Source organism: Calypte anna, chromosome 24 (assembly GCF_003957555.1).
Source record: "Calypte anna isolate BGI_N300 chromosome 24, bCalAnn1_v1.p, whole genome shotgun sequence".
Classification (NCBI taxonomy): domain Eukaryota; kingdom Metazoa; phylum Chordata; class Aves; order Apodiformes; family Trochilidae; genus Calypte; species Calypte anna.
In genome coordinates, this window is record NC_044269.1 from 6216798 (window position 1) to 6242870 (window position 26073).

A 26073-nucleotide genomic window follows, 5' to 3' on the forward strand; every position below is an offset into this window, starting at 1 on the left:
GAATGTTAGAGAGAATCTCTCTACTGATGAGCATGTTGTGAGTAGCAGCCACACTTCAATAGCTGTTGTCCCGTCTATCTGCTGATGTTTGCAGGCAGCAAAACCACCTGATTTAAATCCTGAGACTGAAGAGAGCATCCCCTCCAGAAGCTCTCCTGAAGGCCCCGATCCACCTGTACTCACAGAAGTCAGTAAACAGGAGGAGCAGCAACCTCTGGATCTGGAAGGAGTGAAAAGAAAAATGGATCAAGGAGGTTACATTTCTGTGGTATGTCAGAGTTTTAGTGTTCCTTGCTAGTAATAGCTCCTATGAATTGCTTTATGGCCTGTGGCATTTATAACTGAGCACACTTCAGCATTTTCTTCATGAATAAGGAAGCAGGTTAACATGCTGCTAAAAAAAAAGTTCTGTCTGGCATTCATGTTAATGTTAAAATTAATGTAAAATTTTGTATTAGAATTCTTTTTCTGTTTAAGTCAGTGTTCTAGTTCAGTCTCCTGGTCATCTGGAATACTTGCTTAGAGTAGGGGATGGTGTAGCTGTACAAGAGACAATCCTGTTAATGTGAAGTTTTTTGGCTTCCTTATTAGCTGGATTTTAGTGATGATATTGTGAAGATAATCCAAGCAGCCATCAATTCTGACGGAGGGCAGCCGGAGGTTAAGAAAGCAAACAGCATGGTCAAGTCCTTCTTCATTCGGGTGAGCTGGACTACAGTTATTTAGTCATCTGCTTGGTGTCACACCATGGCTTGTTGTTGGAACCCAAAGTGTCCGTCACGCTTACCATTGCTTGGGGATTTCCAGGAATAAAATAATACATTGTTGGAGCTGTAAATGTTAGTAAAATCATACTAGTTGTACATCTGCACTAGATTTTCGCTGAATGTCTTTGAATGTGGGGTACATAGTATACCATTTCTAATGGAGTGTTGTTTTCCTTCAGCAAATGGAGCGTGTTTTTCCATGGTTCAGTGTAAAAAAGTCCAGATTTTGGGAGCCAAATAAAGTAACAAGCAAGTAAGTAATTGTTTTGCGTCCAACTGCGACACCCTGTGGTTTGCCAGCTGTCCAAGAAAAAAGTATCAAGGGAGACCATTTATGGGGTTGGGATTTCTGGTTTTGTCTTCCTTTTTTTCTTTCTTTTTTCTTTTTAAGTTAAACAGTAACCCTGTTCCCAGGTTTTGCATGCACTTCTTTGTTTTAAATCAGAGTAACCTAAAACATTATTGTAGAACTAGGTATAAATGTGTGTTGGCTTGGCAGTCCTTCCTTCCCTCTCCTATTCTTCCTCACCCCTGTTTGTTGTGGCCCTTCTGCATCTGTTACCCTAAAAAGCAACAGACAGCCTTATCACAAACCTTATAATGTAAGTGACTGGTTGTAGCCTTTGTTGAGAGTGTGTGTGGGCTATAATTAAGAAATGTTAAGTTGTTACTGTGTATGGAATGTCAGTAGTGCTGGTGGTCAGGGCACAGGGTCCTGTGGTGTAGTCGGGTCTGACAGTGGCTCCTTGTTGCATTTCAGCAGTGGTATGTTGCCAAATGCAGTGCTGCCCCCTTCGCTTGACCATAATTATGCTCAGTGGCAGGAGCGTGAAGAGAACAACCACACAGAACAGCCCCCTCTAATGAAGAAAATCATTCCAGCTCCGAAACTCAAAGGGCCTGGAGAGCCAGATTCACCAACTCCTCTACATCCTCCTACACCACCTATCTCTGGTAAGAAAACAGATTCCAGCTCTACTGGTCCCAAACCCAGTGTGCTTCATTCCAAACTTCGTCACAGTAAATAGTGGACAGGGTTAGTTCTATATCCAACCAAAGAATTTCAGAGACCTCTGTGACCTGAACTTATTCAGAGACGGAATGAACAGAGCTTGGTCCCAGAAATACATGTGCACCTGCCCCTGTTTGCCCAGAGCAAGGGCCGTGTAGGGGCCAACGTGAGATTCGCACTGGTCTACAAGCTGGCTGCTGAAAGCTCTATGCTGCTCTTTGGCTTTTCTTCCCTTTTTGCTTATTGACAGTCTCTCCAGGTGAATTCTTGCCTTCCTGACATTCAAGTATAAACAGGGTTCTCTCTTTTAACTGTAAGGCTCTGACAGAAGCCGAGAGGATAGTCCTGAACTTAACCCACCTCCTGACGTAGAAGACAACAGGCAGTGTGCGTTGTGCCTCAAGTATGGTGATGACAGCGCAAACGTGAGTACCTGGCACAGGCCCATTTCTCTAGGGGCTGATTTAAGTAGTACTTGGTACTGTGGACAGGCTAGATGCTTTTTGTGCATTGTTTGTGTGAAAGGAATATTTCCTTCTATTCTTTAGGATGCTGGGCGTCTCCTCTATATTGGCCAAAATGAATGGACACATGTGAACTGTGCATTGTGGTCAGCAGAAGTCTTTGAAGATGATGATGGTTCTCTGAAGAATGTGCACATGGCTGTGATCAGGGGCAAGCAGCTGGTGGGTATAACTAAAGAAAACTTTGTTGAACTGCATGCTGATTTGAAACTGACTTGTTGATCAAGGAGAATTTTCACATTTAAATTTAGATGAGGGATCTTGATATCTAGCTGGTACATAACTGTTCTCTTAAATACTGTAAGAAGAATGATGTTGGTGTCTTTTTTCTGAACTCTCAAGCAGCCCTAGAAAACGAAATTGTCCTCTGTTGTGAATTGTTGTTGCTTACTTTCCAGAAGAATGAAATGAGACTGGAAGCATGACTAGAAAGTTGTCTGTTAAAGTTCTGTTTTAATGTTGCATCATTTGATCCTAAATATTAAAATAAAACAGCAAAAGCAGTGGAATAGGTCTGCTCTTAGCCAGTAGTAAGTCACCCACATGGAGAATACACTCTGCAAGAGAAATAGTTGACGTATTAATCAGTGAATCTTGCAATTATGTCACTTGGATATGAAGTACAAGCAAGAACGTCTGAGGCCTGGAGGAACCAATGTGCAAATGTAAAAGCTGTTCTGTGTGAGGGATCCTTCTTTCCCTCACTTCCTCCTCCATGTGTCTTACTTGTGCATTTGAGTAGTTACAGCAAAGAAGTGGGAGGTCAGGCATTACTCTAAACTTCTGTCTGTGCCCCTCCAAAAAAAAAATTATGACAGTAGTGGTAGCCTCGTTTTAGAAAGGACGAAGTTGTAACTGTTTTTTGGGGGTTTTCTGCTTTTGTAGAGATGTGAGTTCTGCCAGAAGTCGGGTGCCACAGTGGGCTGCTGCCTCACTTCCTGCACCAGTAACTACCACTTCATGTGCTCACGAGCCAAGAACTGTGTCTTTCTGGATGATAAGAAAGTTTACTGCCAGAGGCATCGTGACTTGATCAAAGGAGAGGTGAGGTGGTTCTTCCTTCACACCTGCCTTGTCTGAAGGTGGTGTTGGCCTCTATGAGCCATTTTTAGAAGCTGATACTGAATGCGCTCCATACTAACGGGCTAGGCTGAAGTGTTGTTAAAAACAAGTCAGCAATACAACAGGAGTGGAGAGGTTTGGCAGGTGGCACTCTGTTGCAGTTGAAAAGCTGAAAGACCAATCTGAGGATGGAGTAGAACAGACTGAGTAGTGTACATGTGTCGGTTCCTTTAAAATTAATGAGCAGTTTTGTGGATTCTTGTTCCAGGTGGTCCCTGAGAATGGGTTTGAAGTTCTTAGGAGAGTTTTTGTGGACTTCGAAGGGATCAGTTTGAGAAGAAAATTTCTTAGTGGCTTGGAACCAGAAAACATTCACATGATGATTGGTAAGACCTAGTCTCTAGTCACTTAATCCACATTTGGTGCAGGAATCTGGCTCACAGAACTTCTCTGTTCCTCTTTCTGCTCAGGTTCAATGACAATAGACTGTTTAGGAATTCTGAATGACCTCTCAGACTGTGAAGACAAGTTGTTTCCCATCGGCTATCAGTGAGTATAAGCTGTTTCATGGTTAGATATCTTTGTTGATATTAGATGCCAAAGCAGTGCTGCAGTGACAGGTGCAAAAATTGAATGTAGCTGTTCAGGAATCTGGTGATTAAGTTAAATGTGCAGAACTTTGTCCACTGCAGTTCTGAGAAGCATAAAATTTAAAATAAGAATGCTGAGGTTTACTTGACTGTTGAGTAAATGGTTTGATACTTGGATTCCCTTCCAGGTGCTCCAGGGTGTACTGGAGTACAACAGATGCCCGGAAGCGCTGTGTGTACACCTGCAAGATCATGGAGTGCCGACCTCCAGTGATAGAGCCTGATATCAACAGCACTGTGGAGCATGATGATAACAGGACAATTGCCCATAGTCCAGTCCCCCTCACAGGTAACCTACTCTACATGTTTTTGCCATAGTTTGTATTCACCAGAAAGCTAAGTGTAGTTGCTGGGACCTGTGTCCCTTTAAACCAATTTGGACAAGAATCCACTTCAGGCATCTAAATTATGTTACAGTGTCTTAAGACCTTAAAAAAAAACAGAGCTATGCTCCTGAGTGTACTGGTGACTTGGGAAGCTTGAGACAAAGAAGAGATACTGTGGTAATGTTTCCTGCTCTACAGATCTGAGAGTTTTCTTGCAATCTAAAACTTCAAATCAGCAGCACTCACGTTCTCCCATAGTTGCAAACTGCTTTCTCTGTGTCCATAAGTGTGGGGAAAAAAAAGAAGTCTCAACCCTGTCCTTTTTAGTTCCCAGCAGGTGAGGTTGTATGAAAGATGCTTAAAACTTTTACAGTAGTCATTGTAAACTTAGATTCTTAAAGGGTTTTTTTTTTAATGTAATAGAATTTTGTGTGTAAGCTGAGGATTACTGTATTGCTGCATGTATTTGAAAATATTCTTAGGAGTAAAAAACAGATATTGTCTTATGTCAAGGAAGCAGTAATCTCTGATTTTGTTTTTATTTAACAAATAACCTGATTACTCCCCAACTGAAGCCAGAGAGCAATATCTACTTGAATCAGATCATAGCTTTTGGGATTCAGTCGTGGCTCATACCATTGTTTCCTTTTTATGCAACACCAGAAACTCTACCTAAAGACAGCCAAAATACACCAGAAATTGTGAGCCCACCACCACCTTATCGTCCCCTGCATTCTCAGACCTCCATTTCCTGTTACTATCCAGTGGTCTCGAAGGGTCCCAGGATCAGGATGCCAAGTTACCTGTCCACACAGAGGTCTCCTGGGTCTAGACCATTACCCTCTGCAGGTATTTTAAGTGCTGTTGACTTTGATTTTTGTTTTGTTTTGGAGATATTTTTAGTTCAGTTCTGTCTGTTTTGGCTTCATGCAGAATGTGGTGTTGGGTTTTCTGTTTCTAGAGAAAATAGTGAAATGGCAATAGGTTTGAGGGAAGCACAGTTCTGAACATCGAGAGTAGAGATGGCCTGTCAAGAAGTGTATGACTAGAAGAAACATTCCCCTGAGATGAGGAGAATAGTGACTGGGCAATATAATACTAACACAGAAGAGTTGTAATAAAAGTTAGGGCTTCATCTTGTCTCAGCAGGTGTTTTTCCAGAGAGAATCAAAAGTGTGATATTGGACTTGAGCTACTATTTCTGTATGAATGAGTAATTTTTTTTCAAACTGGTGTTGAAAATTCCCATCTGAAGTTGAGATAAAGAGCCCCGAGATACAAACTTGTCAGCTCTACGTGGTGAATGCTAATTGATGGGATCATGTTTTTAATGCGCATCTCAAGTATCATCACACTGTTAATGCCAGATATGGCTGAAAGGTTTTGCTGGTTTTTGGTTTCATGTGTTTTATGTGAAGGAACTGGGTTTGTGTGGATTGCAAAGGTTTTGGATCACTTGACAGTCTTTCTTGCCTTGTTTTTTCAGGAAGTCCTACCCCAGTGACCCATGAAATAGTGACAGTGGGAGATCCTTTGCTGTCCTCTGGACTGAAAAGCATTGGTTCTAGGAGACATAGCACCTCCTCTTTGTCACAGCAGCAATCAAAAATCCGGATGATTTCTCCAATGCGAGCTGGGAGCACTTACTCCAGGCACAGCTTATCTTCTGTTTCCAGCCTGGGGTCCTCTTCAGAGCAGGAACCAAGCACAAAAAGTAGTGACCACTTTTTGGAACCACTGCATGCAGGTACTCCCAGCACTCCAGTTCAAAGCTGCTCGACCAGTTCAGTCTCCCAGAAAACAGCAGCTACAAGTGGAAGTAAAACTTGCCAATTGGATGGTTCTCAGTCTGTGGAAGGGAAACATCCTGGCAGTTCAGATTTGATAGGCAAAGGTGCGCTTTCTAAGGGAGAGAAGATGAAAACACTGACCTCAAAGGACCCAGATTATTCAGCTCATAGTTTTGCTTCTGGAGGAAACTCCAAAATGTCCACTCAGCCAATCAGTTCATCTGGTGCAGAAATTAATGTTAACATGGGAACCTTTGAAGAACCTTCAGGATCATTTTGTTCCAAAGAAGCAATATCCTTTCCAGCCTTGCATCAGAGAGGTGCAAGAAAAGACAGAGATCAGCATGTGGAACCTGTGCAGCCAGAGGATATTACTGTGGTTGATGAGATGGATGTGAAGACTTTGAAGTCTGCTGGAGTAAATAGCAGATCTCTTGCAGCAAGTGAGCAGGTCGCTTCTGCCTCTAGAGACTCTAGGCGTCAGAAGGGGAAGAAGCTAGTGAAAGACAGTTTTAAAGAGAAGCATTCTCTGAAATCTTTTACAGAGTCAAGTCAAGCAGCAGGTAGTGACGAAGGAAACCTGAAACCCGAATTTGGTAACCAGGCTTTGGCAGCTGAACAAGCTAACCAGAGGCTGTCTAATAACATTCCAGCAGAAAAAAATGGTGAGAAGTCTCCACCTTTGCAAGGACCTTCAAAAGGCTCCACAACACAGATGGAAGTGGCCTCCAAGGAATCACAGGCATCAAGGAAGCGCACCGTTAAAGTCACCCTGACTCCTCTCAAGATGGAAAGCGACACCCAGTCTAAAAACACCCAGCAAGAAAGTGAAGCTGAACCTCATTCTGCAGGGGCAGAACTGGCTGCTTTGGCAGAGCCCTCCTCAACTTCTGAAAGCCCAGAAGATAACACTGTAGTTCGTGGGAGTCCAAATGAAGCGCCAGTGCAGGAATCTCAGAATAGCGCATATGAAAATTTGTCCAGCCAAGATAACAACTTGATGCTCCAGGATGGAACCAAAGCTCAAGAAGAAGGCTCATACAAGCGGAGATATCCACGAAGAAGCGCTCGGGCCAGATCCAATATGTTCTTTGGACTGACTCCTCTGTATGGCGTGAGGTCTTATGGGGAGGAAGACCTTCCCTTCTACAGTAACTCAACTGGTAAGAAGCGAGGGAAACGATCTGCAGAAGGACAAGTGGATGGTGCGGATGACTTGAGCACATCAGATGAAGATGATTTATACTATTACAATTTCACTCGGACAGTAGTTTCCTCAAACACAGAGGAGAGGCTTGCCTCCCATAACTTATTCAGGGAGGAGGAGCAGTGTGATCTTCCAAAAATCTCTCAGCTGGATGGTGTAGATGATGGAACTGAAAGTGATACAAGTGTCACAGCAACAACCAGAAAAGTCAGTCAAGTGTCTAAAAGGAGCAGTAAAGAAAATGGGACAGAGAACTTGAAGCTTGACAGAACAGAAGAAGCTGGAGAAAAAGTGCAAGTGACCAAGAGCTCTGCTATCCACAAAACTGACCCAAAGATTGACAACTGCCATCCCGTGAGCAGGGTGAAAGCACAAGGCCAGGAGTCACTGGAAGCTCAGCTGAGCTCATTGGAGACAGGCCGCAGGGCCCATGCAAGCACAGCTTCTGACAAGAACTTACTGGACACTTTTAATACAGAGCTTCTGAAATCTGACTCTGACAATAACAACAGCGATGACTGTGGGAACATCCTCCCATCTGACATCATGGACTTTGTGCTAAAGAACACGCCATCCATGCAGGCCTTGGGAGAAAGCCCAGAGTCCTCTTCATCTGAGCTTCTAACACTTGGAGAGGGTTTGGGTCTCGACAGCAACCGTGGCAAGGATATGGGTTTGTTTGAGGTGTTCTCCCAACAGCTGCCAACTACTGAGCCAGTGGACAGCAGCGTCTCCTCCTCCATCTCTGCTGAGGAGCAGTTTGAATTGCCACTGGAGCTCCCTTCTGACCTCTCTGTTCTGACCACTCGCAGCCCTACAGTGCCCAGCCAAAATCACAGCAGGCTCGCTGTCATCTCAGAGTCTTCACTCTCCTCCTCAGGAGAGAGATCAATGCTTGCCTTGCCTTCCTCAGAGTCTGGGGAAAAGAGAGTGACAGTCACAGAGAAATCTGCCTCGGGGGAAGGTGACACAGCTCTCCTGAGTCCAGGAGTAGACCCGAGCCCTGAAGGACACATGACTCCTGATCACTTCATCCAGGGCCACATAGATGCAGAGCACATAGCCAGCCCGCCCTGTGGGCCTGTCGAGCAAGGCCATGTCAGCAACCAGGATTTAACAAGGAACAGCGGGACCCCAGGTATCCAGGTGCCGGTATCTCCCACCGTTCCCCTCCAGAGCCAGAAGTATGTGCCAAACTCCACGGACAGTCCCGGCCCCTCGCAGATCTCCAATGCTGCTGTGCAGACCACACCACCCCACCTCAAGCCAGCCGCAGAAAAACTTCTGGTTGTTAACCAAAACATGCAGCCACTGTACGTCCTTCAAACTCTTCCCAATGGCGTTACTCAGAAGATTCAGTTGACGCCCTCTGTGAGCTCTGCACAGAGTGTGATGGAGACCAACACCTCAGTGCTGGGGCCCATGGGGAGTGGGATCACACTGACCACAGGATTAAATCCAAGCTTGCCCTCGTCTCAGTCTTTATTCCCACCCACAAGCAAGGGGCTGCTGCCCATGTCCCATCACCAGCACATGCACCCCTTCACAGCCACACAGAGTGGCTTCCCCTCAAACATAAGCAGTCCTTCACCAGGTCTTCTGATTGGTGTGCAGCCACCCCCTGATCCTCAGCTCTTAGTGTCTGAAGCTAGTCAACGGACAGACCTTGGCACCACCACCTCCACACCAGCTGCCCTAGGCAAGAAGCGGCCCATATCTCGTCTGCAGTCACGAAAGAATAAGAAGCTGGCTCCCTCTGGACACCCTTCTGCCATAGCTCCACCTGACATGGTCTCCAACATGACCTTAATTAATTTTGCTCCTTCTCAAATTTCTAACCACCCGCTGGATTTGGGAACCATTGCGAATTCAGCATCCCATAGAACTGTCCCCAATATTATCAAGAGGTCTAAGTCTGGAGTCATGTATTTCGAGCAAACATCTTTGCTCTCACAAGGTGGGACCACTTCTGCAGTTGGCACATCTCCTAGCGTTATTGGGCCAGATGCCAGTCACCTCACTCCGGGACCTGTATCAGGCCTGTCATCGAGTTCTTCAGTGCTGAATGTTGTGTCCATGCAGGCCACCACAGCCCCCACTACTGGAGGGTCAGTTCCTAGTCACGTTCTGGGACAAAGTTCAGTAACATTAACTAGCCCTGGATTGTTGGGGGACCTTGGTTCAATAAGCAACCTCCTGATCAAAGCTAGTCAGCAAAGTCTTGGTGTTCAAGAGCAGCACATGACTTTGCCACCAAGCTCTGGGATGTTTTCACAACTGGGATCATCCCAGACTCCGTCTACAGCAGCGATGACGGCTGCTTCCAGCATATGTGTCCTGCCTTCAGCACAGACAATGGGCATGACAGTTGCCCCATCATCTGCTGACCCAGAAGGCTCTTACCAGCTTCAACATATGACACAGCTCCTAACCAGCAAAACCGGGGTTGCTTCCTCCCAGCTGGACCTCGGCTCGGCTTCAGCAGCAACCCAGTTATCAAGCTTCCCACAGCTGGTTGATGTTCCCAACAATACCGGACTGGAGCAGAACAAGGCTTCCTCCTCGGTGATGCATGCCAGCTCGGCATCCCCAGGAGGCTCCCCCTCATCGGGTCAGCAGTCCTCCAGTAGCTCCATGCTGGGCCCCACAAAAATGAAGCAGAAAATCAAACGCATTCAGCCATTTTTGGACAAAGGGAATGGAAAGAAGCACAAACCTTCTCACCTGTGGACCAGTTCCCCTGAAGCACATGTTCCTGACAGAGGGGCCATTGCTGTGGCCCAGACCTCAGCTGCTGGGTAAGAGGAGTGTTTGATCTTACTTATTCCTGAGATTTTGCAGCAGTGTAAGAAAGAGCCTTGTGCTAGTTTCTATGGCAGATTTTCCTTCTGATAATTTCTCAGGTAAAAAACCTCAGCTGCCAGCAGGAAGTAGCTATGTAAAGGAGTTAGTACAACTTTTACCACTGGAAAAGGAAGGATGAAAAATTGAAGGCTTTGAAGATCAGGGTTGTGAGGACTTTATTATGATGTGATTCTGGAATTGTGACCTGACTCCTCATGCATTTGTTTCTACTTCTAGCATTTGTTTTTACTTCTGTAATTGCTGAATCACTGATGACAGCTCCCAATGGACCTGTTACTGCTTTCCAGTCTTGGTTATGGCAGGTTTGGCTTGGCAGCTATTTTGAATGTTCCTAAATCTTCTTGTTCCAGGACTCCTGCTGTGAAGGCAGATGTGCAGGACGCAGCAAGTGTAGATCAGCCATCACAGAAGCAAGGTGGCCAGTCTGCAGGGTAAGCATTAAACACACCTTTTACTTGGGTCCTGCTCTCTTGAGCTTAAGGAAATTGCTAAAGAGAATGTGAGAAGTCTGACTTTACTGGTTAAAGTATCTTGAAAGCCTTCAGTCTGGAATGAGCGGTCACAGTGAGTTGCAGTATGGAGACATTTCTTAAATTAAGCTGTGGGAAGCTCACTGCTTGCTAAGAACAGGATTCCTTGTACTGTTCTGGCTTCCTTGTACTGTTCTGATTGATTGTATGTGCACATGCACCTTATTACAGATCAGGGCTGACACAAAGAACGGGTCACAGACTGCGTTAAGTCAGACTGAAAAATGCCTCAAAAAAAAATTCTACAGAGTAGAATCTTTTGGCTTGCTTGTTTCCAGCTAAGCTGATGTTAAAACAAACTGGAAAAAGGTTCTTTTACCTGTCCAGTTGGTGGGGCTGGTGAGGAAATGAGGTAGGTTGTTAAATATTTTCCTACATGTTCATTTCCTTCCCTTCCAAGGCAAATGGCAGTCCTCCCAGAATCTCAATCAACTCAGAACTTGGCAAATGAGCAAGAAAGTGCAGGTATGTCACTTCATCCATAGCACTTAGTCTTGGGATTCTTCAGGACTGGAAAATCAGTACCTTGAAGTTTTGATGTTTGCACGTGTTGTTCTCTCAAGAGAAACATCAGAGATAATAGTGCTGTTATTCTTGTGTGTAAGGGAGGAAAGATCCATTGTCCATTAACAGATACCAGACAAATAGTTACATCTTTATTATTAGCTTGTGGAGATTTCAGTGCATGACAACACTGTCTAGATTTTTTTCTTGAACAGATTAACTGGTCCAAAGGTAAGTGCCTAAGTAATTTTCAGTTGTGGAACAGCCAGTGGGAAAAAACGTCCTTATGCCCAGTATCTGTCTTCATGCTGGCATCTGTCTTTTCTAGGCTCAAAAGCTCTTGAGGAAGAAGAGAGCACTTTTAGCTCCCCGCTTATGTTTTGGCTTCAGCAAGAACAAAAGAGGAAGGAGTGTCTTGGTGAGAAGAAGCCAAAGAAAGGTTTGGTTTTTGAGATCTCTAGTGATGACGGTTTTCAGATCTGCGCAGAAAGTATAGAAGGTAAGAACTGAGTGGTTTTGGTTGTCGGGTTTTAGCCTTCCTTGCTAGAAATACAATAGTGACTGAGGATCTCTTGCTTTTTTTTAACAGATTAAAGAATAATTTAAAATCTCTTGGTTTACAGCCCTAGAACAATCTTGGGCCATAACAAGATCTGGATTCTACTGAATTTTATTTTTTCAGTAAAAATATGTTAAGGAGAGTATATATTACATTTTTTTGCAATCAGGTGGCCAATGATCAGTTTTGTCAATAAACATGGATCAGAGAGTGGGGTGTCTAGACCTCTTCTCCAGACCATTTTGCTGAAAACATTCAGCTCTGTTGACACCAAAGTGAATTTTGGGATAGACGGTAGGAATTGGATCTGAGGATGTTAATTTATGGCCCATGAAGGAATGCAAACTTCATGTTCTCTGATTGGCTGATGTAAACAAGAGCTGTAACACAGCACCCTGCCCACATACATAGCAGTGTGTTGTGTCACTGCCAACCTAATAAGATGTGGCCACATAAGAGCTGTAGCAAGGCACCTGTTTTGGCTGCCCCCTGCTTGGATACTCTTTGACTGTCTTTGTCCTCTTTTGTGTGACTGCAGATGCCTGGAAGTCACTGACGGACAAAGTTCAGGAAGCCCGCTCCAACGCCCGCCTGAAGCAGCTCTCCTTTGCAGGTAACTTTCAGTTATTTGTATCCATTGCAGTAATCTCTCTGATTGTTTGAAGAGCCTGTTCTGTGGAGGAAACTTTGTCCCCAGTGAAACAATTTGAAGTTGGTACATGTCATGAAGTCGCTGATGCAGGGCTTTCTGCAGAGCTGCAGACTGGTACACCAGTATCCTGCTCCAGGTCTGAGGATCACTGGGATTTGTGTTGTGCTCCATGTCTTGCTCCAGGTGTGAATGGTCTGAGGATGCTGGGGATTATCCACGATACCGTTGTGTTCCTTGTTGAGCAACTGTACGGGGCAAAGCACTGCCACAACTACAAGTTCCGATTTCACAAGCCTGAGGAGGCCAACGAACCCCCTCTGAACCCTCATGGCTCTGCCAGGGCTGAAGTCCACCTGAGGCAAGTCTCCCTTGCCAATGTTAGGGTTTAACGGCCCATCTGCTCGATTGAGTAGCTCCACCACGGGGTACAGCAGCAAATTTCCATAGGACTAAAGATCTCCCTGGAAAAGAAATGGTCGTGGCTTTCTCATGTAAATCAGTTAATTGCATCTTGAGGGTCCCTACCTTTTTTCCTGTCCCGTGTTTTTGTTTAACAAAGCTCTCTTGGGTGGTGCTTTTATTCGTGGCTCTCAGAAACTGATGTCTGTTGTCATCATGCCCAGGGGGCTTCAAGAGAGGACAGGCTGGGGAAGGTGAAAAGCAGCAAACATGTCAAACCACCTGTTTGTTATGTCAGACACCTGTTTCTTTTCAGTCAGTAAAACATGCTTCCTTTTGTCTCCTTTAAATTGAAGGAAATCTGCATTTGATATGTTCAATTTCTTGGCTTCTAAGCACCGGCAGCCACCAGAATACAACCCAAATGATGAGGAAGAGGAAGAAGTACAGCTGAAATCAGCACGGTAGGCAGCAGGCTGTTAACAGTTAAAAGGGGAAATAATCCTGGGGGGGTTCAAAACTAAGAGATCAGGTAAAGCAATCTGATGAGAATTTGGGAAAAAAGAGGGAGGAAATTATTGGTTATAACTGTATGTGCATAAATATGTATGTATATTTTGAGATATATATATGTGTGTGTGTATACTTGTTTGTGTATATATATAATGTATATTTGTTATATATATAAACACTAAGTGAATTGTGTTCTCAGTGGGCTACAGTGTCACAGTGTGTAAGTTGTTATATCTTGGGAAGTAACCCTGATAATACACAGCACAGACTCCCAAATGGACGTCATCACTTAGGAGACTCTGTTTCTTCCAGGAGGGCTACTAGTATGGATCTGCCAATGCCCATGCGCTTCCGACACTTGAAGAAGACATCCAAGGAGGCAGTTGGTGTCTACAGGTGTGGTTTTGTTCTGGTACCTCTGCCTCTGGGACAGAGTAAGGTGAAAACTGGAAACCCTCTATGAATTCAGGCTGCAAAATTTGGGGCAAAAAGCAGATCTGATATTTTTTTCCCCTCCTTCTTCTCCCTGTCCAAGTTATGTATTTAAAAAACAATGCTCAGCACAAACTACTTGCTCCTCTCTGCTTGCCTTGTTTGTAGCCAGGAGTAGGCAGAACAAACCTAGCGTTGTTCTCGTTAGCATTACATTATAGAAGAGTAAGTGATCCTTGTGATGTCAAAAGCTGTTTTCTGCGGTGGTGGCAATCTTGTCCTTCTGAATTTAGCTTTTGTACTCGATGATGTTGTTGCTTCCTCAGGTCTCCCATCCATGGTCGAGGGCTGTTCTGCAAAAGGAACATCGATGCAGGTGAGATGGTGATCGAATATTCAGGCAATGTCATTCGCTCCATCCTCACTGACAAACGAGAGAAATACTACGACAGTAAGGTGAGTTGTGGGCTTTTGCAGAAGTTCATAAAAAAGTTTGAGAGAACTAGAAAGTGGCTGTGAAGGTAGGACAGGTGTAGGCCGTGTGAAAAGTGCATTTGCAGATACACTGCAAATGTCTCAGGGTATTAACTATTCTTGATGGAGCTCTTGAGGCATGTACTGTTTTTCCCCTGTGGGCTGAGAGGGGTCTCAGTCCAGTTTTGCAGATCCAAGGAGCACAGGGATGAAATGATTCAAGAGTGAGTTTACAAAGACAAGTGAAGAGAAGGTGCAGATACTTAAAAGGCTTGACTTGAGGTTGCTGTGATGAGCTAGGTTGCCTGTTAGGGTGGCTCTGTCTTCCCTTCCCTGTGCTAACCCTCTGTCCTCCATGCATAGGGGATCGGTTGCTACATGTTCCGCATTGATGACTCTGAAGTGGTGGATGCCACCATGCATGGGAACGCGGCCCGCTTCATCAATCACTCCTGCGAGCCCAACTGCTACTCCCGTGTCATCAACATCGATGGCCAGAAACACATTGTCATCTTTGCCATGCGCAAGATCTACCGTGGGGAAGAGCTCACCTATGACTACAAGTTCCCCATCGAAGACGCCAGCAACAAACTGCCCTGCAACTGTGGCGCCAAGAAGTGCAGGAAGTTTCTTAATTAGAACTTCCATCAGCTGCAAGTGAGCCCTGAAGGGCTCGGGGTGAACCAAAGCTTCAAGTGAATCCCTGCCCAGCCATCCAGGCAGGACAGGGAGGCTGGAGCAGGAATGAAGATGAGCTGGGCTTAGGGACCTGACTGGCGGCTGAATTTCTCTGTCAGAGTCCACATCTTCATGTCTCGCACACGCACACTTATCCCTGTGAAAGACACAGGCAACTGGAGAAGGTCCTCAGCATGATTATGTTTTTGCTGTTCTCATTTCCATTGGTATTTCTTTCTTAGTGTGCGGGGCCAGTGAACGGGATAGTGGAGGGGAGGTAGGCCCAGGCCTGGTTGTGCAGGTGATTGTGGGTTCTGTCCCTCCATGGCTGAGCACACTAAATGTGGAGCTCTCCTCCTCCTCATTTGAAGGCTGTGTCAGGAGTTGGGTAGTGTTGGAGTGAGCTTTCTTGGTGGGGAGAGGGACTGTGCTCACCAGCCTGCTGCCCTGGGGGTCTGCAGTGTCTGTAATTCCTTGTGTTCCTGCAACACTGTATGGCAAGGCATGGGGTCAGGCACAGGGTCTGGCTCAGTTGATTCCATCTGTGAAGGGGAGAGTAGGACAAAGCAGCCTGCCAGGAGAGTCAAGGGTTTTTGCTAGTACATGGCTCCAAAATCCCTGCCAGAGCACAGAAATTCCTGGCATTCTTTGGCAGAGATTAGGCTTGTGCCAGGAGTTAGGGTGCTGTCTGTCTGGGCAAGGGAAAGCGTCCTCTCTGCCCCAGCCCTTTCCCAGTAGCCAGTGGTCCCTCTGCTGCTCTGGAGCTGGTCTGAGGGACTGATGTCCCTTGGAGGAGAGGTGGGGACTGGGAGGTGGCTCCAGGGTTAGCCACGCCACTGTAGAGCAGGAGGCTCCCTGGGGCTCTGCGCAGCCCCCCTGCCAAGGGCCAGGTTGGGAGAAACAAAGGATGGGAAGAGACACCAAAATAGAGCCTGAGTTCTCTGTGAAGGCCAAACAGTGTTCAGACAGTGACCAGCCTCATCTGCACTGGGCAGCGTCTGGGAGCATGTAGGAAGACAGGGAGCGATTGGCAGGGCAGCAATTGCTGAAGCAGCTGTGGAGCTGCACTGGGTGTCAGGGAATCCCAGAGTCTCATCTGAGGTGCAAGAGCATCAATCCCCCCCCCTGCATGGGTCTGTGCCCGCCTCCCAGACAGAAACACAGAGAAAAAGGTAAAAAGCCCCAAGCCTGACAGGTGATGACATTGGATTTTACTCTGTTCTGTTTACAGTTTAATATTTAAGGTTTTATAAATGTAAATATATTTTGTATATTTTTCTATGAGAAGCACTTCATAGGGGAAAGCACTTATGACGAGGCTTTTTAAACAGTGGTATTATCCTAATTTAAGAGAATCTCTTTTTAATGATTTTTTTATTTTCATAGGACGGTTATAGGAAATACTTGGCTGGACACAGTCTGATCCTTTCTCCAGAGAGGGGGGGGCACACTTTATTGTTTGGGGTTTTTTGTGTTTTTTTTTAATCTTGTTCTGCCTTTTTGACTTCAATAACTGTTTCCAGGAGGTTTGGCTGGACCTTAGACTTTATTTACCCATCAAGATGGGGGCAGGAGGGAGAATTGCCCATCTGAGAGGATGTTCGGGAGACTGGGTCTAAAGGACCATCTGTGTCCCTGGGCAGGAAATGGGGGGCTGCCTTGCCCCAAACTGGTATCCTGCAAGTGTTTGAAAAGCAAAACGAGAGAGGACCTGACCCTCAAGGCCCTTTTGGTGGGAGGCTGGTCCAGGGACCTGCAGTCCCTCTGCTGAAGGCAGATGAGCTTTTCCATGGAGAAGAGAACATGGGAAGCACCCTCATTTTCCACGCTGTCCTTGTGGGTTAATCGCAGCCGTTCAACGAGCCAGCAGCTCGGGAGCGGCATTGGCAATGGGGGCCTTAGTGCTTGCTGTGTGCCCCAACTCCTTGCCCTTCAGGACTTGACACCTCTTCCTGTGACCTGAGAATGCAATGGGGTGCTCAGAGGGTCGGGAACTGCCAGTTTCCTTTTGTTATTGCACTGTGTGATGATTATTTGGTGATAACTGTTGAGAGAAAAGTCAAATTGACGCTGCATTTGTTACTGAGATGATTTGATGCACTGACAGTTTGGGAACGCACATACCTTGAGGAGGCTGCAGAGTGTCTGCGTGTCTGGGGGGGGTCTCAGTCCTGTGTCCCCAGGCACATCCGCTCTCCGTCCTGCTTCTTCCTCGTGTCTGACAGCAGTGTCGGGGCCTCGGCACAGCCCAGGAGCTGACCCCAGCAGCTCTGCTCTCGCCTGCGCTGATGGCGGAGGAGGCAGTCTTCCCTGGCTGCGGGAGGAGGCTCCAGCTGGGAGGCATTGCCCAGAGCCACCCCAGGTAGGGAAAAGCAGGGAGGGGGGCTGGGGAGTCCCCGAGGCACCAAGCATCTCTCCAGCCAAGCTTTGGGTCTGGCTGTCTGTCCGCTTTGCTGCTATCCCTGTGTGGCCACCCCAGCAGGAGCTGCTGTGGCCAGTGGAACTGTCTGTACCCCGGGAGCTGCATGGTGCCAGGCAGGGAGAGGCCATGGCAGTCTCCCAGCGCCCCCACAGCCCTGTCCTGCCCAGGCTGGCGGCGATGCAGCGCAGCTTCCTCGTGTATGAATGTATATTTTATAAGGACTGACACAGATCACGGTATCTGAAAATACTGAGGAAAAAAAAAAAAAAGGAATCTTAAGGCATTTTATTTTTCTTTGTACAAACCAACGTGGTTTTTGTGTTTCAAGGAAAAGCGGGTCATTGCAAAGGGCTGGGTATCTTTTTTTTCTGGTTTTCTTTCATTTCAAAGCAATACCAGGTTCTTCAGCGAGACGGTCTTTGTGCAGAATCATGCCATCCGAACCCATACTACTGGTCCACTCTCCACACTCACAAGTTGGTTTTTTTATAACTATAAATACAATATATATAGGAACTACTATAGTAATGCACCGTGTAACGAAGCCTAGTTCAGTATCAGTCCATGGCTTTTAATTCTCTTAACACTATAGATAAGGATTGTGTTACAGTTGCTAACGATGGCCGGGAAAGCTGTGCCGTGTGCTCCCTGCCAGGCCAGGGCTGTCAGGAGCCGGAGCAGGCGGCTCGGCCTTTCCCAGCCCTTCTTGTTGCCAGTCAGTACTTGTACAACTTGGTTTCTTTCTTCTCTTCCTCTTGTTTTGGTTATGAATGTTGGGGAACCACCTGCATATAGGGAAAAAAAAAATGTGCTCTGTGCTTTCCTGGTCTCTTTTTAACGAGGTACAGTAGCTTTGTCTATCAACCGAGAACTATACTTGTGGTGTTTCTTTTATTGAACTTAACAGTCTCTTTAGTAAATACAGGTAGGTGAATAATTGTTTCAAAAAAAAAAAAAAAAAACCCACAAAAAAAAACACAAAACAAAAAACAACTCTGCAAAGGCAAGGTTATGTTCTAGAAATACATTTCTTGACAACTTATCATGTATAACAACTTTTTTTTCTTTTTTTTCCTTGTGTTCTTCCAAGCTTCTGGTTGGTTGTTTGGTTTTGTTGTTTTTTTAAAAAAAAAAAAAAAAAAAAAAAAAAAAAAAAAAAAAAAAAGAGGAAACATGTCTGAAGTACATCAGTGTTAACTCCCTGGCACAGGGAAGAAGGAAATACTTTAATAGTTTAAAAAAAATGCTGAAAGCTCTGCAAAAGACTGAATGTAAAAATAAAAAAGTGTACATAGTTGTAAAAAAACCAAAAAAACAAAAAAGCAAAAAAAAAACAAAGGAGTTTTTAAACATGTTTATTTTCTATGCACTTTTTTTTATTTAAGTGATAGTTTAATTAATAAACATGTCAAGTTTATTGCTGCAGAGGGTTGCTCTCGATTTCTTCTTGAGGGCTGAAAAGATGCTGCCCCTGCACTGCCACTGCTCTGGGATGGCTGGGGAGCAGGAGCCACCAGTGGGGACCGTGGTGGGGTTTGGTGGTGAGGTGCTCACCGGGTCACCTTGGGAAGCTGCTGGGCTGCTGCCTCCAGGGCCACAGGTGGCGGAGCTGGGCACGGGCTGGGATAGGACGGGGACAGGCGAGGACAGGCAAGTGGTGCTGGTGAGGTGAACATTAACCTGCTGCGGCCCCTTGGTGCAGAGGACACCATGGCCACTGCCAACGACAGGGCTGTCCTGCAGACCATATTCAACCCCAGCACACCCTTTGGGGACATCCCCAGGCTGGATGAGGAGGAGGATGCCCAGGAGGAAGGTGAGACGATGCTGCTGGAGTCAGCAGTGGGGGTCCCCGTGCTGCCTCGGTGTGGCAGGCAGAGGGCTCCAAGGGTGGGCTGGGAGCAGCCCCTGCCTGTGGCTGGACCCCTGTACCCTGCCCTGTGTTGGGACTGCAGAGTGGGCCATGGGGCTGCTCCTTGTGTGGTGTCCTGGTCTTAGGGGCCTCCCTCTGTTCTGCTGCAGTGGAAATCTTCGGGACAGAGGTGCTGGAGCAGGTCCGGGACCTGGAGCTGCAGGGTATCTCTGCTGCTGAGTCAGGAGATGTGAGCAGAGCGTTGGAGCGGTTCAGCGAGGCCATCTGCCTGCTGCCCGAGCGTGCCTCAGGCTACAACAACCGGGCCCAGGCCCTGCGCCTGCAGGGGGATGTGGCAGGTGAGCAGCCCAGGGCCAGGTGGCTCTGAGCCCCAGCAGCCCCTTGGTGCCCCTTGTCCACCCTAACAGCCCACCCCCCTGACCAGGTGCCCTGCAGGACCTGGACACAGCCATCCGCCTGAGCCAGGGCCGCGGCTGTGCTGCCAGACAGAGCCTGGTGCAGCGGGGCCTGATCCACCGGCTGCAGGGACACGAGGAGGAGGCACGGTGGGACTTCGAGCGGGCTGCACGCCTGGGCAGTGCCTTTGCCCGGCGCCAGCTGGTACTGCTCAACCCCTATGCTGCCCTTTGCAACCAGATGCTCTGTGAGATGCTGGGGAGGCTGTGCAACCCTGGCAACATTCAGAGTGAGTGAGGTATGCCAGACAGTACCGTGTTCCTGGAGTGGCCCAGGTGGGCAGATCCTAGCCGCTTGAGGAGGACAATCTCTGGTGCCAGAGAACCTGTTCCCCCTTCCGCTGGCTCTCAGCCAGGGATGGGAAGTACCAATATGCTTCACTTTGTCTGGGCTCTGCTCCACCCCTAATAAACCTCGTTGTATCCCCAGCATTTGAGCTCTGGTTGTTGTGTGAGTCCCAGTGATGCAAAGCCCCAGGGGAGGGGAGGTGGGGGTCACAGGAACAGACATCCCTTTCCCAGTGGGCTGATCTCTGTCCGCTCTCCTGAGCACAGCGGCAGTGCCGTGGCCAGTAGGACAGACCCTACTGCAGCAGCAGCTGCCGCAGCACCAGCTCAGCTCAGGGATGGCAGCTGCAGGGGCCCAGTGTGAGGGATGCTCGCAGATGTATCAGGACCGCCCCTGCGCCGCATGCAGGGCCCTTTGTGGTGGGGCCCAGGCGCAGAGCCGCACTGCGGGTTTGGCTGGACGCGGCAGCGATGCTCCAGGTAAGGTGCAGCCTGGCCATATCCTCCAGCCCTCCTACATGCTGGGAGGGGCTGGGGACCCACCACTGGGACATTACTGTGTGCCAGCTCCAGCTGCTCTGTCAGTGTTGAGCAAGGCTGTGGGGCATGCCTGGAGCTGGTTGGGGGCTGACTCTGCCTGCCTGCTGCTGCTGCTTGGGCTTCATACTCTCTGCTTGGCAGGTAAGGTTGCATCAGGGCCCAGCACATGGCAGTGGCTCTGTTGTCGCAGGGGCTCTCTGGCAGGCCTGAGGGAGCTGTGCCCCACCATCGACAAGCAGACACCAGCACTGCATCTGCTGCTGGAGGAGGAGAGCTGTGCCTTCATCTGCCAGGCCCTCCTGCTCCACCCTCGCATGGTACTTCGATGATCAGAAGCAGGAGCTGAACCACTCAGAGCCCTACGAGAACCCTCACTGCCCAGCACAACGACCATGAGTTCAGCTGTTCCATGACTGGCCTTGCCTCTTGGACAACCCACAACATCTCTGTGCTCCTCAACGTGCAGCATAAGGTCAGTGTTGCCAGCCCTGCTCAAGCCAGGTGTGTGGGGAGGGCACATGGGGTTGCTGCCTGGCCAGGCGGGACAGTGTCTCATCAGTTCTGCACAAATGCACTGAGTGCTCCTGGTGAGACCAATCCTGCTCCTGGTGGTGCTGCCATCCCTACTGGCTGCCAGGCCCATCCCTCCTACCTGTCTCACTGCCTCTGTTTGTTGCCTAGATAAGATCCTACGGGATCTTATCAACCAGGAGGCAGAAGGTGCTGGTTTCCTCCTGGTGCTCTCTCTACTGGTGCAAACCAGCATCATCCACATGGGCCAGAACTGGTGTGTGAGGGCCAACACCTCCCAGTTCCTACTGGGTGCCACACAAAACCCAGGGCTGGCCAACCACTCAGTCCGCAACCTCCTGGGTAACTTCTCCATCAGTGCTGACAACAGCATCGGGGTCACCTCTGCCTCCCTCCTGCTCCCAGGTAAGTGTTGGGGGGCTGGGGGGTGCAGTGTGGCAGGCCCACAGAGAGGTGCTGAGGGGGCTGTGCTGCCTGTGCAGGCCTGCTGGATGCCCGTGTGGAGCTGCCTCTCCTGGGTATTGCTGTTGGAGCAGCCCTGGCCCTGGGTGCCCTACTCAGCCTGGGCTCCTGTGCTGTCTGCCTAGTGTGGGGCCAGGCCAAGACATTGCCCAGCACGGGGAGCAGCCTGCACAGCCACTGCTCCCGTTGCAGTGGCTCCCACCCACCGCAGCCCTGGGGCATGCATCCGCTCCGCCAGACCCGGTCCCTGCCTCCTGACCTGCACCTTGGGGACCTCATGTTGGAAGCTGAAGGTAAGAGCCCAAGATGATGGTGCAAGGAACCATGGGTCCTGCCTGAGCGAGGGCAAGATGTCCTGGTTCTCGCTGCTTTGCTTCCCTGTAGCTTCCCCCAAGGGGGTGGGAGCTGGTGCCAGGGGAGAAGAGAGTGCCCTGCTGGAGCTGCAGAACTCCCTGGTCCTCAACAAACTCGGTGAGGCAGATAAGAGGCCCTGATAGCTGTGCTGTGGAGACACCAACCTCTACGGCTGCCCCAAAAGATGATGGCAACAAGTTGCCTTTGACCTACAGGTTTTGTCCAGCTCCCCACATCTGGGTGCATCTACAAAGTGCCCAGTGTGAGCAGTGATGAGATCTGGCTGTGAGACACGGCATGGTGCCCATAAGCCAGGGCTGCCCAGCAGCAGCGATGTGCCAGCTCCAGGGCAGCACAGCCCAGCGCACCAACACCATGCCAGTCACCCACAAGCCCCCAGCTCCACATTCAGGTATGTGCTGTGTCATTAGCCAAGGCATGTTTTATGTAGCCCATGCACTTTACGAATAGATTGCTATAAGCAAAATGCACCAGAGCTGTGTGCAGGTGGGTTATGCCAGTGCTGTGGCTCCTCCCAGGCTGAGCACCAACTTTGCCTGGGTGTGATGGTGCTCACCCTGCCCAAGCTGCAGCAGATGGGTGGCCAGGCAGCTCTGTCCCAACAGCAATAAAATAACCCCAAGTATCTTTGTGGTACCATGCTGGTTATTTCCCCTTGGTAGCAACAAAGGGGCTTGAGAATAGAAAAAGGGTCTCAATAAGATGGGGCAGAGGAGATTCTAGGTCCCCAGATCAGGCCTAGGAACATATGGGGCAGACTGAAGTATTGAGCCTGGAGTTTATTCACACTTGCTACAGCACTTGTAGTGTGTGCCCGAGGACCCTCTGCTCTGCAGTTCCTACAGCCTGTTGCTGGGGAGAGATGGTTTAATGCTGGCCTCCCGGGCACAAGTCAGAAATGGAGCGATTAGTCAGCTTCTGCACTGACTGTGATGAGTGAAGTCCTGTGAACACCAACGTCTGTAACAGCAGGGAGGCCTCTCAGGTGCCGCGTGTTGCTTCCCAGGCTGCTTTGTTCACACCTCGATGTCCAGCAGCAGATGGTGCAAGAGGCAAAGTGAACCTTCAAGTGAAGGTTAACACTTCCGTGTCTGCTGTTTGCAATGGTGGGTTGGAGGGTGAGCTTCCGCCCTTCTTCCTGTCAGCCAATGGCTTGAAATGCTGCAGGGGAAGAATGAATTAGTGCAAAGCTGACTCTCATTAATTAAAACGCAGCAAAGCCAGAGGCAAGGAGAAGCTTTGTGGTGCTCCCTGTAGGGTGAGCTGTGCCTGCCTGGAGCTGCTCACCTGTGAGTTCTTGAACTCTGAGTAGAGGGAGAAGAGGACGTGCAGGGGCTGGATCTGGCCCTTGTACACAGGGATGTCCAGGATGGCTACAGACAAGAGTAAAGGAATGTGAGAGCACCCAGGCTGCACCTTGGGCTGTGAGGACCCTCCCACTGCCCAGGCCTTCACTTGATGAGGACTGTGGTAGAAGAGGCTGCTTCCTACTGAGGGCAGCAGAGAATGATCTCCTGCATCCAGAGACCTCCTGCTCTAAGTAAGACAGCACCAGACTAGCAGCACCTTGTGTCTCCAGCACAGCCCCCCCACGTACCACATATCATGTTGATGTACTCAGCCAGGTTGCAGTTCATCTCCGCCGTCGGGAGGCCCACCTGGAACAGAGGGGGCTGTCAGCTAAGAGAGCATGTGTGGATCTCAGGACACTTGGGGCAGCAGCTGCTCCCTGCCTTCTCCCATGTGAGGAATAGCACAGAAGGACAAATCTCAACAGGCCAGGCTGCAGGCAAGGAGCTCAGAATGTAGCAGGAACCCACAGAGCCACTGGGTTAACACTGGGAGAACATACCTTTCCCAAGAGCTCCTCAAATTCAGATGACCATTCCTGCATCAGGCTCTCGATGTCAGGCATTGGCCTGGCAGGGAAGAACAGAACAAGACATTCAGGATCACAGGTGATACTCAGTGCATCTCTCTCTGGAGAGAATTTGGCCTCACTGAGCTGCTGAACTACATGTGAGGCAGAGGTGAAGCCACAACTCACCTGGTGTAATGGACTGTGGCAGGAGGTTTGCAGCGGTGCAGCTCACTGATACTCTCAATCCAGTCCTCGATGGCTTTGGGGTTCTTCTCTGCATTCTCCAAACACTTCACTTTGATCTGCTGCTAAAAACAGAAATAGAAAGCTGGGAGCACTTTGTGGTATTTGTTTTGGGGCTTTCTTGCAAGCCCTGTGTTTGCTCCTGACTGACCAAATGGTTTCTTTTTCTTAGTTGCACTAAACCAACTGATTTCTGCAGCTGGGAAACAACTCTGAGTGAACAACTAAGCAGAAACAGATTCAAAGTCTGCACCAAGACTGGTCTGAAGCAAGGCTTTGGTCTGTTGCAGTGTAAAGTTACAGGTTACAGAAAAAGGTCAGTGTTTTGTGCCTTTAAAGCCAAGTTGTCAGTTGTGCTGCAACACTGCAGTGATGCAGAGATGACAGTAAGGGTGAAAGGTGATGTTTTTGCTACAGCTAGTGGGCAGTTGACTCACGGTGATGTTGTGCTGCTTGGAGTTCTCTGTCAGCCAAAGGGAGAGCACAGTGGGGTCTGACTGTTTGGTTGATGGCTCATCCAGGACCAACAGGCCCAGGTTATCTGGCTTGCCATCAGGACGAGGAACCTACGGATAAACACAGACCCTGTTTCCTAGAGGATCCCAGAGAGGGGAAAGTCAGGGCTGTTTCATACAGAGCCTTCCTATGGTTTAGAAAGCAGAACCTGAAAGGAAGAGGTAGGAGTATACTCTCTGGAATATGAGTTGTTAGTACAGTGCTACCTGAATACACAAGGTGCTGGTCACGGGAAAAGGCAGCCCTCCCCCCAAATTAGGAGTGTCCTGTTGGAGATGTGACTTCCCAGGGTTGTAGGATGGCATCTGTGTCAGTGCAGGGCAGGGGTATTCATGGCATGGTGGCAGAGCAGCCCCTTCAGGGCTGGTACAGAGGAAACTGGAGCAATTGTACCTTTAGGAACGCGTCAATGTCTCCAACAGCAGGAATAAATTCTGGAATAAAAGGCTGAAGTTTCGACTCAATCTCTATTGTTTTGGGAGTGTACCTGGAAAAAAACCACAATGCCACAGCAGGGGTGACTGTGAACTGTTCAGCAAAATTTGTCATGAAGGAGAGCCAAGAGTGGGCTAAAACCCGTCCTGCTCACCTCTTGATGTACTCAAAGAGTTCTTTGATTTCTGAAGTCACTGGCAGGTAGTCGTAATCTGCTAGATTGAAGTCACTACAGAAAGGAAGAGAAAGGTGGGCAAAGATTAACGCATGGCAGGTTCTGCAGGAGGAGGAACTGGGACCCAGCTGCACTGGACAGTCACTGAGAGCAGAAGGACAAGGTAATCAGTCCTCTCTTACACAGTATTTTTTGTACATGAACACAACAGAGTTGAGCCATGGTTTACTCAAAGAAAGGCACAGGACTGTACTGATGACCATGGCCATGCTCACCCTCGTGGGATTATAGGCATAGCAGTGGAGCTGAATGGCACCTGCCTAGTACCGGACCCCAGCTCCTTGGGTTGGTCGCTCCACTCACCCCTCCAGTGCAGCCCCGTGCTCCTCCGAGTCATCCTCCGAGTCGGTCTCGGATGAATCTTCCTCTTCCGAGTCATCGTCGTCCTCCTCCTCGCTGAGGGCAGTCGCGGGGGCCGAGCGGGCCGCCACCTCCTTCTAGGTGAGAGCGACCGGGCCTCCTCACCGGGGCGCCTCACCGGGCCCCCATCCCCCCGCCAACCCCGCGCCTACCTTGCCGCCGCTGGCCTCCTCGTCGCTACTACGATCGGCCCCGCCGCCGCCAGCCCCAGGCAGCTCCGGCCGGCGGGACCTCCGGGGGCGGCCTGGAGAGATGCCCCCGTCCGGTCTCCCCGCCGCGCCGCCCGCCTCCTCGGCCTCTGGCAGCTCCAGGCTCTCGTCGTACGGCTGGTTCTCTACCACACGTGTCTACGCAGAGAAGTGCAGTGAGTCGGAAGCCTCGGCAGCCCCCGCCGCCCCCCCGCGGCCCGCTCACCTCGAGCGCCCGGCGCTCCGCCATGCCGCCACGACGCCCCCTCGTCGCCATGGCGACGCACGAGCCTCGCCCTGCGCTCGACCAGAGCGGTACCAGCCGGAGCAGCGCCCCCTGGGGGA

The 26073-nt window shown here is 49.0% G+C and overlaps 4 protein-coding genes across 5 annotated transcripts in view; 3 read left to right on the forward strand and 1 right to left on the reverse strand.

Annotated features, from left to right (window-relative positions):
* The window catches only part of KMT2A (lysine methyltransferase 2A), a 40967-nt gene extending 22639 nt beyond the window's left edge, over positions 1 to 18328 (forward strand). The window contains exons 16-36 of the mRNA XM_030464656.1: positions 95 to 268; positions 592 to 702; positions 947 to 1020; positions 1528 to 1721; positions 2098 to 2204; positions 2328 to 2465; positions 3189 to 3347; positions 3634 to 3751; positions 3836 to 3914; positions 4144 to 4304; positions 5005 to 5190; positions 5828 to 10136; positions 10554 to 10634; positions 11134 to 11198; positions 11566 to 11736; positions 12335 to 12409; positions 12632 to 12806; positions 13204 to 13311; positions 13673 to 13756; positions 14119 to 14248; positions 14630 to 18328. Of these exons, the coding sequence (XP_030320516.1) occupies positions 95 to 268; positions 592 to 702; positions 947 to 1020; positions 1528 to 1721; positions 2098 to 2204; positions 2328 to 2465; positions 3189 to 3347; positions 3634 to 3751; positions 3836 to 3914; positions 4144 to 4304; positions 5005 to 5190; positions 5828 to 10136; positions 10554 to 10634; positions 11134 to 11198; positions 11566 to 11736; positions 12335 to 12409; positions 12632 to 12806; positions 13204 to 13311; positions 13673 to 13756; positions 14119 to 14248; positions 14630 to 14905 (6975 nt within the window). The 3' untranslated portion in view covers positions 14906 to 18328. The remainder of the gene's footprint in view (positions 1 to 94; positions 269 to 591; positions 703 to 946; positions 1021 to 1527; positions 1722 to 2097; positions 2205 to 2327; positions 2466 to 3188; positions 3348 to 3633; positions 3752 to 3835; positions 3915 to 4143; positions 4305 to 5004; positions 5191 to 5827; positions 10137 to 10553; positions 10635 to 11133; positions 11199 to 11565; positions 11737 to 12334; positions 12410 to 12631; positions 12807 to 13203; positions 13312 to 13672; positions 13757 to 14118; positions 14249 to 14629) is intronic.
* Positions 18329 to 19049: 721 nt separating this feature from the next.
* Positions 19050 to 20120, forward strand: TTC36 (tetratricopeptide repeat domain 36). Its single transcript, XM_030464797.1, has 3 exons — positions 19050 to 19182; positions 19389 to 19577; positions 19664 to 20120. Exons 1-3 carry the CDS (start codon positions 19077 to 19079, stop codon positions 19930 to 19932), a joined length of 564 nt encoding a protein of 187 aa, XP_030320657.1. The 5' UTR covers positions 19050 to 19076; the 3' UTR covers positions 19933 to 20120.
* A 239-nt stretch (positions 20121 to 20359) lies between these two features.
* Positions 20360 to 22232, forward strand: TMEM25 (transmembrane protein 25). Its single transcript, XM_030464655.1, has 5 exons — positions 20360 to 20462; positions 21204 to 21458; positions 21536 to 21808; positions 21900 to 21986; positions 22085 to 22232. The coding sequence occupies exons 1-5, from the start codon at positions 20360 to 20362 to the stop codon at positions 22156 to 22158; spliced, it is 792 nt and encodes a 263-aa protein (XP_030320515.1). The 3' UTR covers positions 22159 to 22232.
* A 427-nt stretch (positions 22233 to 22659) lies between these two features.
* On the reverse strand, positions 22660 to 26021 carry IFT46 (intraflagellar transport 46). 2 transcript variants are annotated; one of them, XM_030464775.1, is made up of 11 exons: positions 25955 to 26021; positions 25693 to 25887; positions 25484 to 25617; positions 25100 to 25174; positions 24904 to 24997; positions 24432 to 24560; positions 23938 to 24056; positions 23743 to 23809; positions 23488 to 23548; positions 23178 to 23263; positions 22660 to 23051 (listed from the first exon to the last, which is right to left on the reverse strand). In XM_030464775.1, exons 1-11 carry the CDS (start codon positions 26003 to 26005, stop codon positions 22956 to 22958), a joined length of 1107 nt encoding a protein of 368 aa, XP_030320635.1. In that variant the 5' UTR covers positions 26006 to 26021; the 3' UTR covers positions 22660 to 22955. The 2 variants fall into 2 exon arrangements, with proteins under 2 accessions (XP_030320635.1, XP_008498120.2); XM_008499898.2 differs by having other exon boundaries at positions 23938 to 24059.
* Between the last annotated feature and the right edge of the window lie 52 nt (positions 26022 to 26073).

Bases quoted from the DNA above. Each gene is read 5' to 3' on its own strand.
- TTC36 (XM_030464797.1), top strand. From the start codon at position 19,077: ATGGCCACTGCCAACGACAGGGCTGTCCTGCAGACCATATTCAACCCC. The intron at 19,183-19,388 runs GTGAGACGATGC...GTTCTGCTGCAG, and splicing joins GGAGGATGCCCAGGAGGAAG to TGGAAATCTTCGGGACAGAG. The intron at 19,578-19,663 runs GTGAGCAGCCCA...CCCCCTGACCAG, and splicing joins CCTGCAGGGGGATGTGGCAG to GTGCCCTGCAGGACCTGGAC.
- TMEM25 (XM_030464655.1), top strand. From the start codon at position 20,360: ATGTATCAGGACCGCCCCTGCGCCGCATGCAGGGCCCTTTGTGGTGGG. The intron at 20,463-21,203 runs GTAAGGTGCAGC...TTTGTTGCCTAG, and splicing joins ACGCGGCAGCGATGCTCCAG to ATAAGATCCTACGGGATCTT. The intron at 21,459-21,535 runs GTAAGTGTTGGG...CTGCCTGTGCAG, and splicing joins TGCCTCCCTCCTGCTCCCAG to GCCTGCTGGATGCCCGTGTG.
- IFT46 (XM_008499898.2), bottom strand. From the start codon at position 26,005: ATGGCGACGAGGGGGCGTCGTGGCGGCATGGCGGAGCGCCGGGCGCTC. The intron at 25,888-25,954 runs GTGAGCGGGCCG...TTCTCTGCGTAG, and splicing joins CGGAGCGCCGGGCGCTCGAG to ACACGTGTGGTAGAGAACCA. The intron at 24,060-24,431 runs GTGAGTCAACTG...TTCTGTTTTTAG, and splicing joins CCAAGCAGCACAACATCACC to CAGCAGATCAAAGTGAAGTG.